At 37.2% G+C, this 14,349-nt stretch overlaps 3 protein-coding genes and 1 long non-coding RNA gene across 10 annotated transcripts; 2 read left to right on the top strand and 2 right to left on the bottom strand.

Annotated features, from left to right (window-relative positions):
- Positions 1–1,002: 1,002 nt before the first annotated feature.
- LOC124213193 (pre-mRNA-processing factor 17) lies at positions 1,003–4,644 on the top strand. Its single transcript, XM_046614218.1, has 8 exons — positions 1,003–1,357; positions 1,431–1,647; positions 2,521–2,847; positions 2,928–3,142; positions 3,204–3,467; positions 3,534–3,667; positions 3,893–4,114; positions 4,352–4,644. The coding sequence occupies exons 1-8, from the start codon at positions 1,157–1,159 to the stop codon at positions 4,527–4,529; spliced, it is 1,758 nt and encodes a 585-aa protein (XP_046470174.1). The 5' UTR covers positions 1,003–1,156; the 3' UTR covers positions 4,530–4,644.
- LOC124213198 (uncharacterized) lies at positions 4,352–6,148 on the bottom strand. Its single transcript, XR_006881832.2, has 2 exons — positions 5,655–6,148; positions 4,352–4,498 (listed from the first exon to the last, which is right to left on the bottom strand). It is a non-coding gene; the product is annotated as an uncharacterized lncRNA (long non-coding RNA).
- LOC124213194 (transmembrane protein 181) lies at positions 5,689–11,608 on the top strand. 7 transcript variants are annotated; one of them, XR_006881830.2, is made up of 15 exons: positions 5,689–5,903; positions 7,232–7,321; positions 7,421–7,596; positions 7,687–7,790; positions 7,865–8,014; positions 8,086–8,188; positions 8,263–8,416; positions 8,497–8,577; positions 8,667–8,766; positions 8,977–9,104; positions 9,226–9,375; positions 9,472–9,777; positions 9,937–10,063; positions 10,170–10,283; positions 10,360–10,499. XR_006881830.2 is itself a non-coding variant. In XM_046614220.2 (14 exons), the coding sequence occupies exons 2-14, from the start codon at positions 7,286–7,288 to the stop codon at positions 11,269–11,271; spliced, it is 1,650 nt and encodes a 549-aa protein (XP_046470176.1). In that variant the 5' UTR covers positions 5,694–5,903; positions 7,232–7,285; the 3' UTR covers positions 11,272–11,608. The 7 variants fall into 7 exon arrangements, 4 of the variants coding, with proteins under 4 accessions (XP_046470176.1, XP_046470177.1, XP_046470178.1 ...); XR_006881831.2 differs by having other exon boundaries at positions 9,472–9,663; XR_006881829.2 differs by having other exon boundaries at positions 9,472–10,063.
- LOC124213197 (Radiation insensitive 1) lies at positions 11,292–14,035 on the bottom strand. The gene is made up of 5 exons (XM_046614240.2): positions 13,816–14,035; positions 13,507–13,731; positions 13,240–13,434; positions 12,179–12,454; positions 11,292–12,088 (listed from the first exon to the last, which is right to left on the bottom strand). Exons 1-5 carry the CDS (start codon positions 13,906–13,908, stop codon positions 12,059–12,061), a joined length of 819 nt encoding a protein of 272 aa, XP_046470196.1. The 5' UTR covers positions 13,909–14,035; the 3' UTR covers positions 11,292–12,058.
- Between the last annotated feature and the right edge of the window lie 314 nt (positions 14,036–14,349).

Below are 14,349 nucleotides of genomic sequence, written 5' to 3' on the forward strand. Positions count from 1 at the left end.
GACCCCCGCAAGGAATTATGCCCTCAGCTCTACTCTTCAAGATTTATCACAAAAACACACACCAAACATGGACAAGAAATAGAAGAATACATTGCAAACAAAGTATAAAACAGACTACCCCCGCAAATGAAGAAAAATGAAGATGTACTCCTTCAAGAAATCAATTACACCATGGCTACTACAGGCAGGCAGAACACTATACGAAGAGTTGACAAATACAGGGATTTAGAACATATAAATTAAGAAACAGTTAACTTTTAACAAAAACAGAAAAAAACAACTATAGAAAAATATATTGTAAAAAAAAATCTACACCCCATGCACCATACTTGCAGATAACACAATTAAACAGATAAACATCCTACAATCCTGCGCGCGAGTTTAGACTCATGTAGGAACAATTCACACTGAAATACAAATGTATGTAAAAACCTATATGAGGGAATAAACGATAAACAATAATTTCTTTCAAACTTTTCAGTGGACATTTGGCCTATTTTGAAAAATAGTCAAATTCTTCGATGCACCACATCGACATAATTTTGTGAGAGGAATCGATTGCGCACAGTTCGAATATGCAATCAGATTCTTCATCTCGCTTTTTTATTTACCACATTTCTTTACACTTCCAATTAGGAATTCTAGATTTTCAAATTCTTCGAATAAAAATGTAATGGACCTTAGCCATTGACCTAACCACGTGGGTTTCGATCATGTTTCGATGCGCGGCTTTTGCCATTGCGTCGGTACTCATTTTCATGAGCGACTTTTCCCGCTAACGGCGTGGCGATGCCGCGTCAAGTTACCATCGTGTCAATTGGACGCCCGTGAAAGTCCAGCCTGTAATCATACGACTCGGCTGGTAAATGAACGTGTCAGTAGGGATCTTATCGGTAATAAATACATTGCTCTGTAATTTCTAAGTTTTCCTGATGCGACGCCACATGCAAGCTGGTTGCTAGCGCCACTTTAAGAAAACTACACACATTCATTTACAAATACATTACAAATGCTTCAGAGGGTGTCGAGTTATGTTTGGTACTTTGGTTATATTTATTAAACGTCACTAGTATACGACTAACGAAATACTGTTTTGCAAATAAGTCCTGCTGGTTTATACTTTCTAAGTTAAAAGTTGCGTCGAATAAAATAGAAAATGCTCGCGCTCAAAGAGTATGTGAGTAGCGATGATAACAGTGAATCCGAAGAAGCATCAAGTGTCCCTGCAACAGAGATTGAGGTTAACGATTCGACCATTTCAACCGATGAAGCAGTGCATTTAAAACCACTGCCTGGAGGGAAATCCATATCTTCTCTCGCCCTCCAAGTCAGATTAGCCCCAGAAGTTGTTCCAACGGTAAATAAATTTATTTATATCACCTTGTGATTAAATTGTCATTGTTAATTATCACATTTAAATTGTTTATTAGGGCACAGAACTATGCGTTCGACACATAGATTCTACGTCGAAAGAGGTAATGCACAATCCAAAATTTGAGGAACTCTTTGCACCTGATGTAGGACCAGATAATCCATTCAAAACACAGCAGCAGAGAGCAACAAAAAACATGCTCTCTGGATACGTGGAACAAGCGCATATCAGTGAATTTCAGTTCGAAAACCAGCGTCGAACTTTTACAAGTTACGGTCGGTATTACCCATGACTGTATATTAGGGTGTTTTGATGCAAAATTTTTATTTTGAACTCTACCTGAAAAACTTATCCATAAGATAAGCAAAATCCTCTCCAACGGATAACTGTTACACCCAATTTTAAAAGATTGTTCAAATAATTGAAATTCGAAGATTTTGTATTCAAATGGTATGGAACAGATTTCAAATTTTTTTTTTTCCATTGTCATCACTGAACTACGATTAGTAAACAAGTAAGTTCTTAACTAAAGTTTTCATTGAGTGAAGTTTATAACTCAAACGACTCGTAAGTTGTGATACTCGGGTAAAAGGTCAGTTTTTTCCATAAAATCATCTTTAAATGTTTTTTGTGGCTAAATTACTGGCTTTACAATAAAAATCTTCATGGCGAATTTGTAGGCAATTCAATTCTCTATAAATATGCTCCGTGGACCAAAGTCTATAGCTTCAATAGTTCACAATTTGTAAGTCTTGAAAGTTAACTTTGTGTAGAAATTCATTTTTAAATATCTTTAGTGGCTAAATTATTAAGTGTACAACAAAACCTCGGCACTTTTTGGAAAGTTACATTCTCTACAAATTACTTCCACGATTAAGTCTGTATCATTAAATGCAGCTGAGTATTAAGAATTTGAAAAAATGTAATCTGCTCCATGCTATTTAATGGGGAAACTTACAATTTTGATAGCGACCTTTTCAAATTGGATTTAAGTGATATCTTTTTGTTCGAATTTTTCTGTTGAATTGTACAAGTTTATCAGGTGGGAATGAAAAAAAAAAAGTTCTTGTCAAACTAAGTTACTTGTTCATCAATTCTGCAACCCTTGCGAGTGAAGTTTATTTAACGGAAAAACTTTGATTCATCAGGGTACGCATTGGATCCCACAGTTGATGGTAGTACAGAAGAAGGAAAAACTCTTGTCGGCGCCAAAGAGGCTGCCGAAGAGACTGGAGCAAAGACAGTATTTGAAAATACAGAATTGAGACCTGCAGACAAGAGAAAAAGAAACAGAAACAATGATCCAGCCGATATTGAAGGATTCTTGGGTCCTTGGGGAGGCTACGTAGACGAAAGACGAGTGATAAAACCTACCGAGGAAGAAGCTGCTGAGCTTGAAGAAATCTTAGCCAAAAGAAATAAGAGGGGCAAACAGACCGAAGATAAACCACTTGAGGAGAAGACTGTACTGCACAGTGAGTTTAATTTGCTGATGATCATTCAGTTGAAATTCGCTAGATTGTGATGTGCAACACATTGTTATTCACTTTTTTAGTCAAGGACAGTGTGGATTACCAAGGTCGATCATTCCTGCACGCACCACAAGATGTGGGTGTCAATCTACGGTCAGAATCACCACCCGATCGATGTTTCTTACCAAAATCCCAAATTCATACGTGGGAAGGACACACCAAGGGTATTTCGCAAATTCGGTGGTTCCCACGAACGGCGCATTTGCTTCTTTCCTGCAGCATGGACTGTAGAGTCAAGGTGAGTTGTCAATAAAGCACAATGCCTCATACTTTAACTAACGTTTCATTTATTCTTACAGCTGTGGGAGGTGTACAAAGACAGGAGGTGTGTTCGTACTTATTACGGGCATCGACAGGCTGTGCGCGATGTCAGTTTTGATAATGACGGAAAACGGTTTCTGTCTGCCGGCTACGACAGATATGTTAAACTTTGGGATACTGAGACTGGCGCTTGCCTTAGCCGTTTTACCAGTCGGAAAATACCTTATTGTGCAAAGTTTAATCCTGATCCAGACAAGCAGCATCTGTTTGTAGCTGGAACAAGTGATAAAAAAATCATTTGCGTAAGTAATATGAGTTTTGCAGTATGAATTGACCCAATTTAATCAATGTCATTTTCTCTTCATTAGTGGGATATCAGGTCTGGTGAGATTACTCAGGAATATGACAGACACTTGGGTGCTGTTAACACGATTACATTCGTTGATGAAAATCGAAGATTCGTCACAACTTCGGATGACAAAAGTCTCAGAGTGTGGGAATGGTATGTAAGAAATGTGAGAGGTTAGCCATTTTCTAATCTGGTTTACACCACTCGTGAAATCATCTGAAATCTCATCAAATCTTAAAATCTTGTGAAATCATTAGTGATCTTTGAAATCATGTGAAACTTTCTAAATCGTGCGTTCTTGAAATCTGGTATACACAGAAATATATGAATGTATACCATCAGGAATCTCAATATTCTAACTGAAAATATATTTTGTAGGGACATTCCGGTAGATATGAAGTACATAGCTGATCCAACGATGCATTCAATGCCAGCTGTTACTCCATCTCCAAACCAAAAGTGGCTTGCCTGCCAAAGTATGGACAATAAGATCGTGATATTCTCGGCTCTTAATCGGTTCAAAATGAATCGCAAGAAAACTTTTACCGGGCATATGGTTGCCGGATATGCTTGCGGACTTGACTTTTCTCCAGATATGAGGTAAGCCTTTGTGCCACTTGTACTTTACGTAAGGCTGTACAATTCATCTTAGACTTCGATTAATTGTTATTTCTAAGTTATCGATTAACTGAAAGGACCGATTTATCGATTGACTGAAAAAACGAGTAATTAAAAAAAAAAAAGAACAAGATAATTCGATTAATCGCGCAGCCCTATTGTAGGAATTCATTTCCTACGACTCAGTTGTGATACGCATCAACATCGTTTTACTTACAGCTATCTGGTTTCCGGAGACGCAGATGGTAAATGTTACATATGGGACTGGAAGACGACAAAACTGTACAAAAAGTGGAAAGCTCACGACGGTGTTTGCATCTCGACTCTTTGGCATCCTCACGAACCTTCTCGCCTTGCAACAGCTGGCTGGGATGGTAAAATCAAGTATTGGGATTAGAATCACGATTCCGTTGTATATGAATATTAAAATAAAATGAAAAAACAATTTGTATATTGTATAACTAAGTGTAATACCGAACATGTACATAAATCGACGATTTTATTTCTTTTTATACTTGTGTACATACTAGAATTCCTTGTAACTTGAAACTGTATCACTGATTGGTTTGCATTATTTTTGATCAGATAATGAATTTAATTGAAGAAAGGAATGATTAGCATCATTTTATTTCCGCATCCGTTATTCATGCATCTACTACCAATGGAGTTTCTTCACCACTATGGGATGAAGAAAATTGAGACAATCGTTAAAAGATGTGGACACCCTTATACACTTCACTTTTCAGTCAATACTGTTCAATTGTACTCATCATACTCGACGCAACACCTTTCGACATGTTTCACATGATTATGTCGAAACGATAGTGGAATTGTCAACAAACTTGGTACACATTCTATTTTGATGTACAGTTTTAGCAGAAACTAGAATAATTCAGTTGTAAACTAAACTCTGTCAGTTATAAATTAAGGATGTGGTGGGTTCGATAATTTCAGTAGGTTTTTAGTAATTATATCGAATTTTAACACATATTTGGGTCATAACTTACAGAGTCTAGCCTGGACATAAATTTTTCTATTTCCTGTGAAAACTACGTATGAGAAGAAAATGTGTACTAAATTTCATAAGAATCATATTGTCGATTTCGAAATGACCGTGTGAAGTGTTGAAAGATATTGCAGTTTCGAGATTAATTCGTGCAGTCAAACAATTACCGACCATTTTTCAAATTTCGAAGTTTAATTTCGAGACAAATCTAGTATCTTTCGGCCGTGTATTGTTCTGTTATTCGCGAACCTTCCGTATCGATAACAGTTATTCAAACCTGATCCGAAAATGAAGCGCGAATGGATGACCAGTGTGACCACCCCCTAAGTTGAGTTACCGAAAAAAAAAGCGTACGATCAAAAATATAGATTGTAAACAAATTTCAAATTTCTCGAAATTACAATATACACACATGCGCCCCAAGTCACCGTATCAACCCTTGACATATGTAACAGTCAATTTCCATTGTATGTGTTGAGATCCTAACAATAATTAGGCTGCATTTACGGTACATACATGCATGCAGTTCGTAGGATCAATATGATATCGCCGAGGCGCCGTGCGCCGCCGTAGTTGGCGTATTTTCCTTCCGTTCATCGCGTTTTGTTATAGTTTTCGAAAGATAGGTACCGCGTGGTCGACGAACGCGAAACAGCGTCCCCGCGTCCCCGTTGTGCTGTTTCCCAACTCGTGATGGTTTTCCGAATATTCCGCGTCATACTCAGTAGTTCGCAGTAATTACATATTCGTGCATCCCTTTGAAAGGTACAAAAGAACTTGATATCCCGGAACGTAGCTGGCTGATTCCACAAATTATTCCTTCCCTGCTGTGGTTGAAATTTTTGTTTTCTTTTTTAATGCGATCAAAACTTCCGTTTTTTCTGAAATGCCTTGAGAAGCCCTGAATAAATTTCGTGAATCGGCATATTTTCTTAGACGTTTCGTGTGCCCAATTAACTATGCTTTGTACCTCGAGTAGAAATATTTATCAGGCTCATTGTCAGATAAAGGCCACGATCAGACTTACCTTGCCATCTGATCAGGTAGACATCAGGTTACTTGGTCAGGGCCTGACCAAAAATGCCCTGATTAGAGGCTGAGTTCAGGTACGATGGTCAGACCTTAATTAGCAACGTAAGCTCATCAGATGTTCATGAGGGCAGGTTGAGGCAGTACCTGATCCAGCAGTGTTTGTTCAGATATATTGAATTACGAAACATATGTGACAAATTAAATTTTATATCAATCCAAGGCTGAGGCTACCAATAATGAGCAGCCAATTTGACACAAGTTATAAACTCCAATATGATGTATTTACGATTATGTATGTAGATGGCCACAGTTTATTATAAGTCATTTGATATTTTCATCATAAGAACGGCTCGGATTTTCATGACACCTGATGGCTGCTCACGGTACTTGTGATGTATCAGGTTTAGTCAGGGCTAGATCAGGTGTGCCATAGTAGAGTTTGCCTGATCTGAGCCTGCTTAGGGCCACTACCGAGACATGCCTGATATTAACCTGACCAGGGCCACATCAGGAGTGCCTCAGTAATGGATGCCCGATGACAACCTGACCAGTGGCCCAACAGGTACGCCTCAGTAGGGAATGCCTGATCACAATCTGACAAGGGGCTAAGAGGCACGACTCGGTAAGGAATACCTGAGGCCGAACAGACCAGGGCCATATCAGGTGTGCCTTAATAAGGGATGCCTGATTTCTACCTGATCAGGGCCTGCTGGGATATCAGGCTAGCCTGATCAAATTTCTACTCGGGACAGTGACAGTAATAGATTTTAATATTAATAAAATTGAAAAATAAAATATTAATTTTTATTATTTTTATGTTATTTTCCTAATCTATTTCTCTAACTCATTATTTTTTAACTCAAGGATTTATTTCCCTAATCTAATGAAGCTTTTTTAAATTTCATTTTGCTGGTTTGTAAAGATTTATAATTATACAAAACATGGTATAAGAACATAGATTATGGTTCGAATGTAGCGAATAAATATTGCACTTACTATTGCAATCAATCCGAATTAGTTACAAATTTGTAAAATTGTGATTTTTTTCAACATTACTTCAGGTTAACGTTACAAATTTCAACTCATTATACTGCCATTCGTATAATTAACATACAATGGAGTTGGCTGAATTTCAATGGAACAAGAGAATGGTGGGAATATTAAAAGACAGTTAATATGAGGATTGATAGCTTGGTCATCGGGTTACGACTGAATAGATATATCATCAATAATTTTCGTAATGTTCTCAGTCGAACTACGTTATCAGGATGTCGAAGATGAATGGAGCAAGCTTAGGATATTCATACCACTTACCGTCGGGAGGCTGGAACTTCAAGATCAGAAATGCACTTTCTCAATTCAGCGATATCTTCAGCGAATTCAACAAGTACATCGCACCAGCCTACCACCATGACCGTTGTGAAAGGTTGGAACAATTCTTTAAATACTCTCGATTAATTCAATTGCAGTAAACTTGACAAAAATATTCGACCATTGCATCTTTGCACTATTTCAGATCAGTCCAAATGCGATTATATTCGATGCACAAGCGTGAATTTGTCATGGTTTTCGTTGCATTCTTCGCGTGTTTTGGACTCGCTGTATTCATTGGCCTAGCAGGTATTTTGGATAACAAACTTGAAACGAAACTCCATTCAAGAAATTCGACACTTGATCATGTTTTTCACTCACAGGTCCACCCATAACTTCAACCACAGAGCAAAAGGCCCATTTGAACGGCAGCGAAATGGCCACAGGACCATACATTATGCGGACACCTGCCCTTTCTACCTACAGCCAGCAGCTTTGGGTCATCGCGAAATTGTCCACCTCGAACGTTGACAGTAAGCAAACCTTGCAATTATCTTTGGCCTAATGTTTTCGCTTTTCGAATTCATGTTTCAACATTTCCCAGATGAAAAATACGACGAGAGTTTTCAAGTCAGCGTCTCCGTCGACGGTCAAGCGTCAGATCGCAAAGCTGTATCCATTTTGGCACCAGAGGCTGGCCACAACAGGTATAGTCAGATGATTTTGTTTTTTATTTTAACTGGTCATTACTACCTCAAATTTCACACTATTCATTCTCTAGGACGAGGCATCTCAAGTGTGAACGCCAATCTTGCGAGGAGTTAGTTGTGGTGCACCTCGGTTTCCTCGACTATCCGCATTACATCATTACTGTGCGTTTCCATGGCCTAGAAAGTTTTTATCAGCGATACATCATTCGTGACCTCACATTCTATGTTAGTGAGAATGTGACGTTGTCTTTACAGAGTACTCATTTCGGTTATCACTTCATTACTAACGAAGTTTTCTTTCACAGTTCAAAAATTACAATCCGGCATTCACGCAGATTGAGATATGGTTCAGGTTGATCTTTCTTTTGGCAACTTTCGTAGTAACGGTATATCACACATTTTATTATATTAAGATTGAACTTGATCACGTTACTGTAATTTTCACAATTTCATGATGTTGTATTATATAATTCAGTGTTGGTTTGGTCATTCACTGCGAAAATATCCTGTTCACGATTGGTCCATCGAACAGAAGTGGTTGTCCATTCTCCTGCCACTCCTGATTCTTTATAACAGTAAGTTTTTCATCTGATTATGATCGTTATTCCAATAAACAAGGCACTGAACAATGTTAGTTTAGAACATCTGTCATTTCACTGACCCCTGCTGATCGCTTGACTGACAGAAAATACAGCTGTTAATATTTATTCGAGTGTAAAATACTGAACGCTGGATGTCGAGATATTTTGTCAATTGATGATGAACTTCGTATTTTCCTGTCCTAGATCCACTTTTTCCAATGACTTTTTTGGTGAATTCTTGGGTACCTGGAATGCTGGATGCCATACTGCAAACAACCTTTTTATGTGCTATTCTCATGTTTTGGCTCTGTGTCTATCACGGTCTACGACAGGTGCGCATTCAAACTGCAATGGCTTCATTAATATCATCATCAAAATTAGCGTGTGAACCAGGTAAACCCAGATTACCAAATAATAAAAGTTCACTTTTTTTATTTGTCTATTTGCATTTAGAATGAGAGGCGACTGGCCACATTTTACCTACCCAAACTGGTAGTTGTTGGAATGCTATGGGGTGCAGCCCTAACTCTTGCCATGTGGCTACGGTGCACCGAACTCGAAGACCCTACCTACAATTACGTCCTAGATACTTCAAATTATTACGTAAGTCTGTCTTTTTCAAGGTTATTCTCAAATAGTCCCGACAGTGGAAATTTCCAACCTTTGCTTAATCAACAAATGTTCATTTAATACTTTCAGGGGTTCAAGGTATTCTTCTTCACAGTTGGAGGAGTTTATGTGGCATATCTTCTTTTGTTGATACTGCGAGCGTACAGCGAATTGCGCTCGATGCCTTATTTCGGTAACACACGATAATAATGTTTACGTATTTTTTAACTGACGAGGAGAGCATCAGACTTCTGGATCATAGATTGTGGTGAAATTTCCGAGGTTGTTTCCTAGGCCTAGAATATGAAGCCTGTGATAGTTAGTTTGATATAACCGGCCTCTTTTCACGGATTCATTTACAATTAATTACATAGGCAGTTTTATGTATAAAATGCGGTAAGAAATGGAATCTGTCATGTATTTTCGCCTATATATATGCGAAAATGTGTGTGTGTGTGTGTGTGTGAGTGTGAGTGTGTGTGTATTAATTTTCATTGCTCATTGATGAAATTTCAATAAGAGGATCTCATAGATTCAATCGATATATTATTTCAGAATAACATTAAAGTAATTTAATAATGTTCGTGAATCTGATCTATTGTAAATCAAACGAAGGAAGGCCCATTGAATGAAACTTATACTCATCAAAAACTTTATAGGACGTTCGATTTCAAAGAGCGAGGTCAGATATTTTCAAAAGCAATAGTTTTATCATCAAAGGTTTCGAACAAAAGTTGTATGGTTTTAAGAAGGACTCGTTCATGTTTTGATAAAACCATTGTTTTCAGGAATGTCTGACCATTTTCGTCAAAATAGGATACCCTGTATATTTTAGGCCAAAGAAACACCGCCAGAAGTTGCAGCAGAAACCATGATCTGGATACTTGATTGATACTTTCCTCGTAAGTATTTATTTCAGTTCTCTTGAGGTATCTGAAAAACAATCTCTTCCGGTTTTCATTACATATGTTTGTGCAGATTTAAGGTTGCGTTTTCTCACGCTTTTGGCTGGCGTTGTTGCTGGCGTTTGCACTTTGGTAACAACACGACATTTTGGAACTGGCGTGTTTGAGGACAGCTTCGCTTCCCGACTGTCGACGTATTACAGAACTTCAGCTCAGTTTATGGCACTTTATGGCCTCCTCAACTTTTATCTCTACACAATGGCCTACGTCTACGCACCAGCTCTGCAGCAGGTATATGGGCAACGTGAGTAAAAACGAACTCAATCAATATTCAATTCTTTACTGTCCGTAGGAACAGCACGTGAATGAAATTTCTGGTCAATTTTCAAGTTTCACCAACTTTTATGGCTCCAATTTTGTTCCATTTACGTGTAATGAATCAAGCTTCCAAATTATGATTTCGGTTGAAATTAGTCAGGGTATTTCTTTAGCCCAAAATATGGGGCCCCTGACGTGTAGTTTCATCTAATGGGAATAAATAAGCTTGTTGGAATTCATATTTACTTCATACAGTTCTGAAATAATATATCCATTCGTACTTAAATCTATATGAGATTTCATATAATTTAAACTTCATAAGAGGACAATGGAAATTAAAATTCAACGCAAAAATGCTATTATAATCAGTTGCAACTGAAGTGAAGAGATGTATATTAGATGAAACTACATATCACAGGCTCCAGATTTTATATCAAGGAATAGACCCCAGCAGTTTGAGCAGCATCCATGATCGAGAGGTCTAATACTCTCCTTGTTGGTGAGAATCCTTTGTATATATTTCATGTTTATAGATTCTTCGATAACGAAAGACAACCCAGCTTTTTCTATGATTAACGAATCGGACGAAGATGTAATCTATGGTTCTGATGAGGAGAGTCGTCGGCCGTTGACTCGACCGCCCCGAAATACCGACGATAGTGACTGAGGTAGCAAATTTTTCACGCACATACCTCAAAAGAGGAAATAACCTTAAAGAAGAAGATGAAGATGGTGATGAAGGAGAAGTCAATGACGACACAGAAGAGGAGCAAGAAGAAAAGGAAACGGAAGAAGTGTGAAGCGAGCGTGAAGTGAGATGTGAGAATTAAAAAGGTATAAAGAGCGGTTTAGTTTGTTCATGGAAATATTGTTGTTCGTGGTTGTCTTTTGACATTAATGAAGATGTCTTTTGGCATCGATCTGTATAAATATATTATATCTTGGCTGTTTATTAAAAACTGCTTGGGTAGCTGTTACACAGTTCGATAAGCACTCTCTGTTGATATCGACTTTGTACGATCATTATAATGACCTTTCATAATTTTGCATTGAAATTAAAGCGCGAATTTCTACGGGATTTGAAATCCTGCATATAATATTCCATCGAAAAATTCATTATTTCTGAGAAAGAACGATTAGTTTTTTTTACAACCTTATGTATTTGCTCGTCGAATGACTTTCATTATACATTACGCCTGATAATTGACCACGGAGAATTCAGTTCAGTTCAGAATTCACATGTTATAAATACACAAGCATATTAAAATATAAAACTTGCTTATCTCAAATGACATATTTGCCAAACTTAACTTCTAATAAGTAAATAAATTACAAAGAAACAAAAGTGTACTTAAACTTACAAGCCTCTGGAGGCTGCAGATAAGAAAAATGACCCAGTTTGTGGAACACGGTAGTAATAATCGATATTCAACTTTATACGTGATAGTATAATATCACTCGTCCATGTCCACAACAGGAGAGATCTGCAAAAAAAAATGTTTAAAAGTAAAAGTAAAATACACAGTTGTTTACCAAGTTCTTGGATTAAGTTTTGAAACAACTGTACGACTCACGTAATATTCTACGTAACACGTGTGGCCATCTTCTGCTTTGACCTTGTACTGGAAACAAAGCAGCCCATATTTGTCTGTTCTTATTGACACAATAATAGCACAGGATAATGGTTTCATAGCTGGTTTGAAATGAGTTAGTTTATAACATGAACTGGCCGTTGTGCTGCACTGAAAACTTTCTATAAGGTTACTATCGCGAGGTACTTCGACTTGGCACTCTCCAGCTATTCCATCTGTACTTATTCTCAAGTATGGCGGTTCAGGTGATAGTAAAAGCTGAAAGAAAATTTTAACATTCATCAATCGCCCATTGAAGAAGACGTGGAAGTCTAGATTAGTTGGCTCGTGTTGATAGACTCAAGGATAAATAGATCGTATCACCTGAACCAAATGTTAGGAAAGGAGAAAAAAAATACTGTTCAACAAATCTCCAGCAATGTCATTCGTGGTAAGAATATTTAACACGAATGAAACGATATCTTTATCTATGTAATGGAAATCAATTTGCACAGATTTGAATTAAATAAGCCTAAATATAAACAATTTGAGACAAGGCTTTACAATTAGAATGATCAAACTCTGGTGTTTTTGATCCAATATTGATTATTGTTTTTTGGGATTATTTTGTTGACCATGAAAATCTCCAATCCACATAAAAACAGAGTTGTGTTTAGGTAGGGTATAACAAATGTTTGTCAAGAATTACATTTGTGCACTGTAACTTTACTACAATGTAAAATTTTGGGAATATTTTTTGACAATTTGTGGAAGTCTGGTCAGCGAGCAAAATGAAATTAAAAACATTAGAATCAGATCCAAAATTCTTGCGTTTAATTATTTTGACCATTCTAATTATAAAATCCTTCCTAAAATTGTTGATATCGTAGTTTATGATACTGTAATCTGCTCGGATGTATATCTATTACAGAGTAAGAATGTTGTTGCATTGGTGTTCACCATCATTGGCACAAATTACATTATTGGAAATTGTTCAAATGGCTCTTTCTCTTTTCCCAGCTTTTGATTCAGATGATACGGCCTATTTGTCATTAATGAATTACCTCTATCACATCACAGGTTGGATCTAGTTCCGACAAAACATCTTTGAGTAAATCGGTTTTGAGTAATACTTTGTTCAATACATTATCTTGAGCAAGATTGAAATCCAATAGTTCATCTGGTTCTTGAGTCTTCAGCGAACAATCAGTCACTATACCGTTTTCTTCAATGAGTACAGTTACAGGATACCCAACACCCTGCAATTCAGATCGAGCTGTAATCTGATTTCGTTCTGAAGTGACAAACCTTGTGTATTCACTTCTACCCACCCTATAAAATAATTGCAGAGCAACCGAGCTACCCTGAGTGTTTATTTCTCCCCAAAACATACACAGGCACTCGACTAATACTGATAAATTAATTCTGAATATCACATCCTCTTTCAAATTGAATTCTTCAAATATTTCTGTAGGAATATACGCACTTGCTTGCATACATTTTGCATCCTCAACCGTTACTTTCAGTCCATTGTATGTGCCAAAACATGTAGCGGTCTGAAATTTTTATGAATTACACCATTTGTTTCTAGCTGCATAGCTGAATGCTGTTATAAACTTCGTCAAAAATAGCATGCACACCTCTTTGAAGTTGACCGCTTTCAGTAGTTGAACAACAGTCTTAAGATTTTTCAGCTTTGCAACTAATTGATAAATCGCAGTGTCTTGACTCATTTTGTCAAAATGTTACATGGAACCTCATCAAATCACGAAACAGCGGTGATGCAATTTCTTGTACAGAAAGTTTCTTGTTATCAACAGAAGATAGCCAAGCTGCTAAAATATGTTTACATGTATGTTCTGCTTGATCATTGAGAACACGATACCTGTAATGTATTTTTTATAATTAATATTTTTCAGCCCTTGAGTCAAAAAAGTTTCAGAAATTCGAAAGACTTAGCCAGAGTCTATTTATCTAATGGTATACCTGAATGATGCACAGCTGCAGAAATTAACTTCAGGAAATAATGTATATATTTCACCAGATATGCCTGTCACTTGCAATAGCCACCGAGCATCATTCACATTATTTCCTGGCTCAGATTTAACGCAAATCTTTTTTACTCTTGCCAATTCGTATAGCTCAAGAGCACGCTCAAAAGTTGAACCAAATAT

Source organism: Neodiprion pinetum, chromosome 2 (genome assembly GCF_021155775.2).
Source record: "Neodiprion pinetum isolate iyNeoPine1 chromosome 2, iyNeoPine1.2, whole genome shotgun sequence".
In the NCBI taxonomy this organism is placed as follows: Eukaryota; Metazoa; Arthropoda; class Insecta; order Hymenoptera; family Diprionidae; genus Neodiprion; species Neodiprion pinetum.

What these genes read in the sequence shown, in the direction of transcription:
- LOC124213193 (XM_046614218.1), top strand. Translation starts at nt 1,157, where the DNA reads ATGCTCGCGCTCAAAGAGTATGTGAGTAGCGATGATAACAGTGAATCC. An exon ending in CCCCAGAAGTTGTTCCAACG is followed by an intron (nt 1,358 to 1,430) that starts GTAAATAAATTT and finishes ATTGTTTATTAG; the next exon opens with GGCACAGAACTATGCGTTCG. An exon ending in TCGAACTTTTACAAGTTACG is followed by an intron (nt 1,648 to 2,520) that starts GTCGGTATTACC and finishes TTGATTCATCAG; the next exon opens with GGTACGCATTGGATCCCACA.
- LOC124213194 (XM_046614220.2), top strand. Translation starts at nt 7,286, where the DNA reads ATGGAGTTGGCTGAATTTCAATGGAACAAGAGAATG. An exon ending in TGGCAACTTTCGTAGTAACG is followed by an intron (nt 8,578 to 8,666) that starts GTATATCACACA and finishes TATATAATTCAG; the next exon opens with TGTTGGTTTGGTCATTCACT. An exon ending in ACTCCTGATTCTTTATAACA is followed by an intron (nt 8,767 to 8,976) that starts GTAAGTTTTTCA and finishes TTCCTGTCCTAG; the next exon opens with ATCCACTTTTTCCAATGACT.
- LOC124213197 (XM_046614240.2), bottom strand. Translation starts at nt 13,908, where the DNA reads ATGAGTCAAGACACTGCGATTTATCAATTAGTTGCAAAGCTGAAAAAT. An exon ending in CAACCTGTGATGTGATAGAG is followed by an intron (nt 12,455 to 13,239) that starts GTAATTCATTAA and finishes ATTTTCTTTCAG; the next exon opens with CTTTTACTATCACCTGAACC. An exon ending in CGTGTTACGTAGAATATTAC is followed by an intron (nt 12,089 to 12,178) that starts GTGAGTCGTACA and finishes TTTTTTTTGCAG; the next exon opens with ATCTCTCCTGTTGTGGACAT.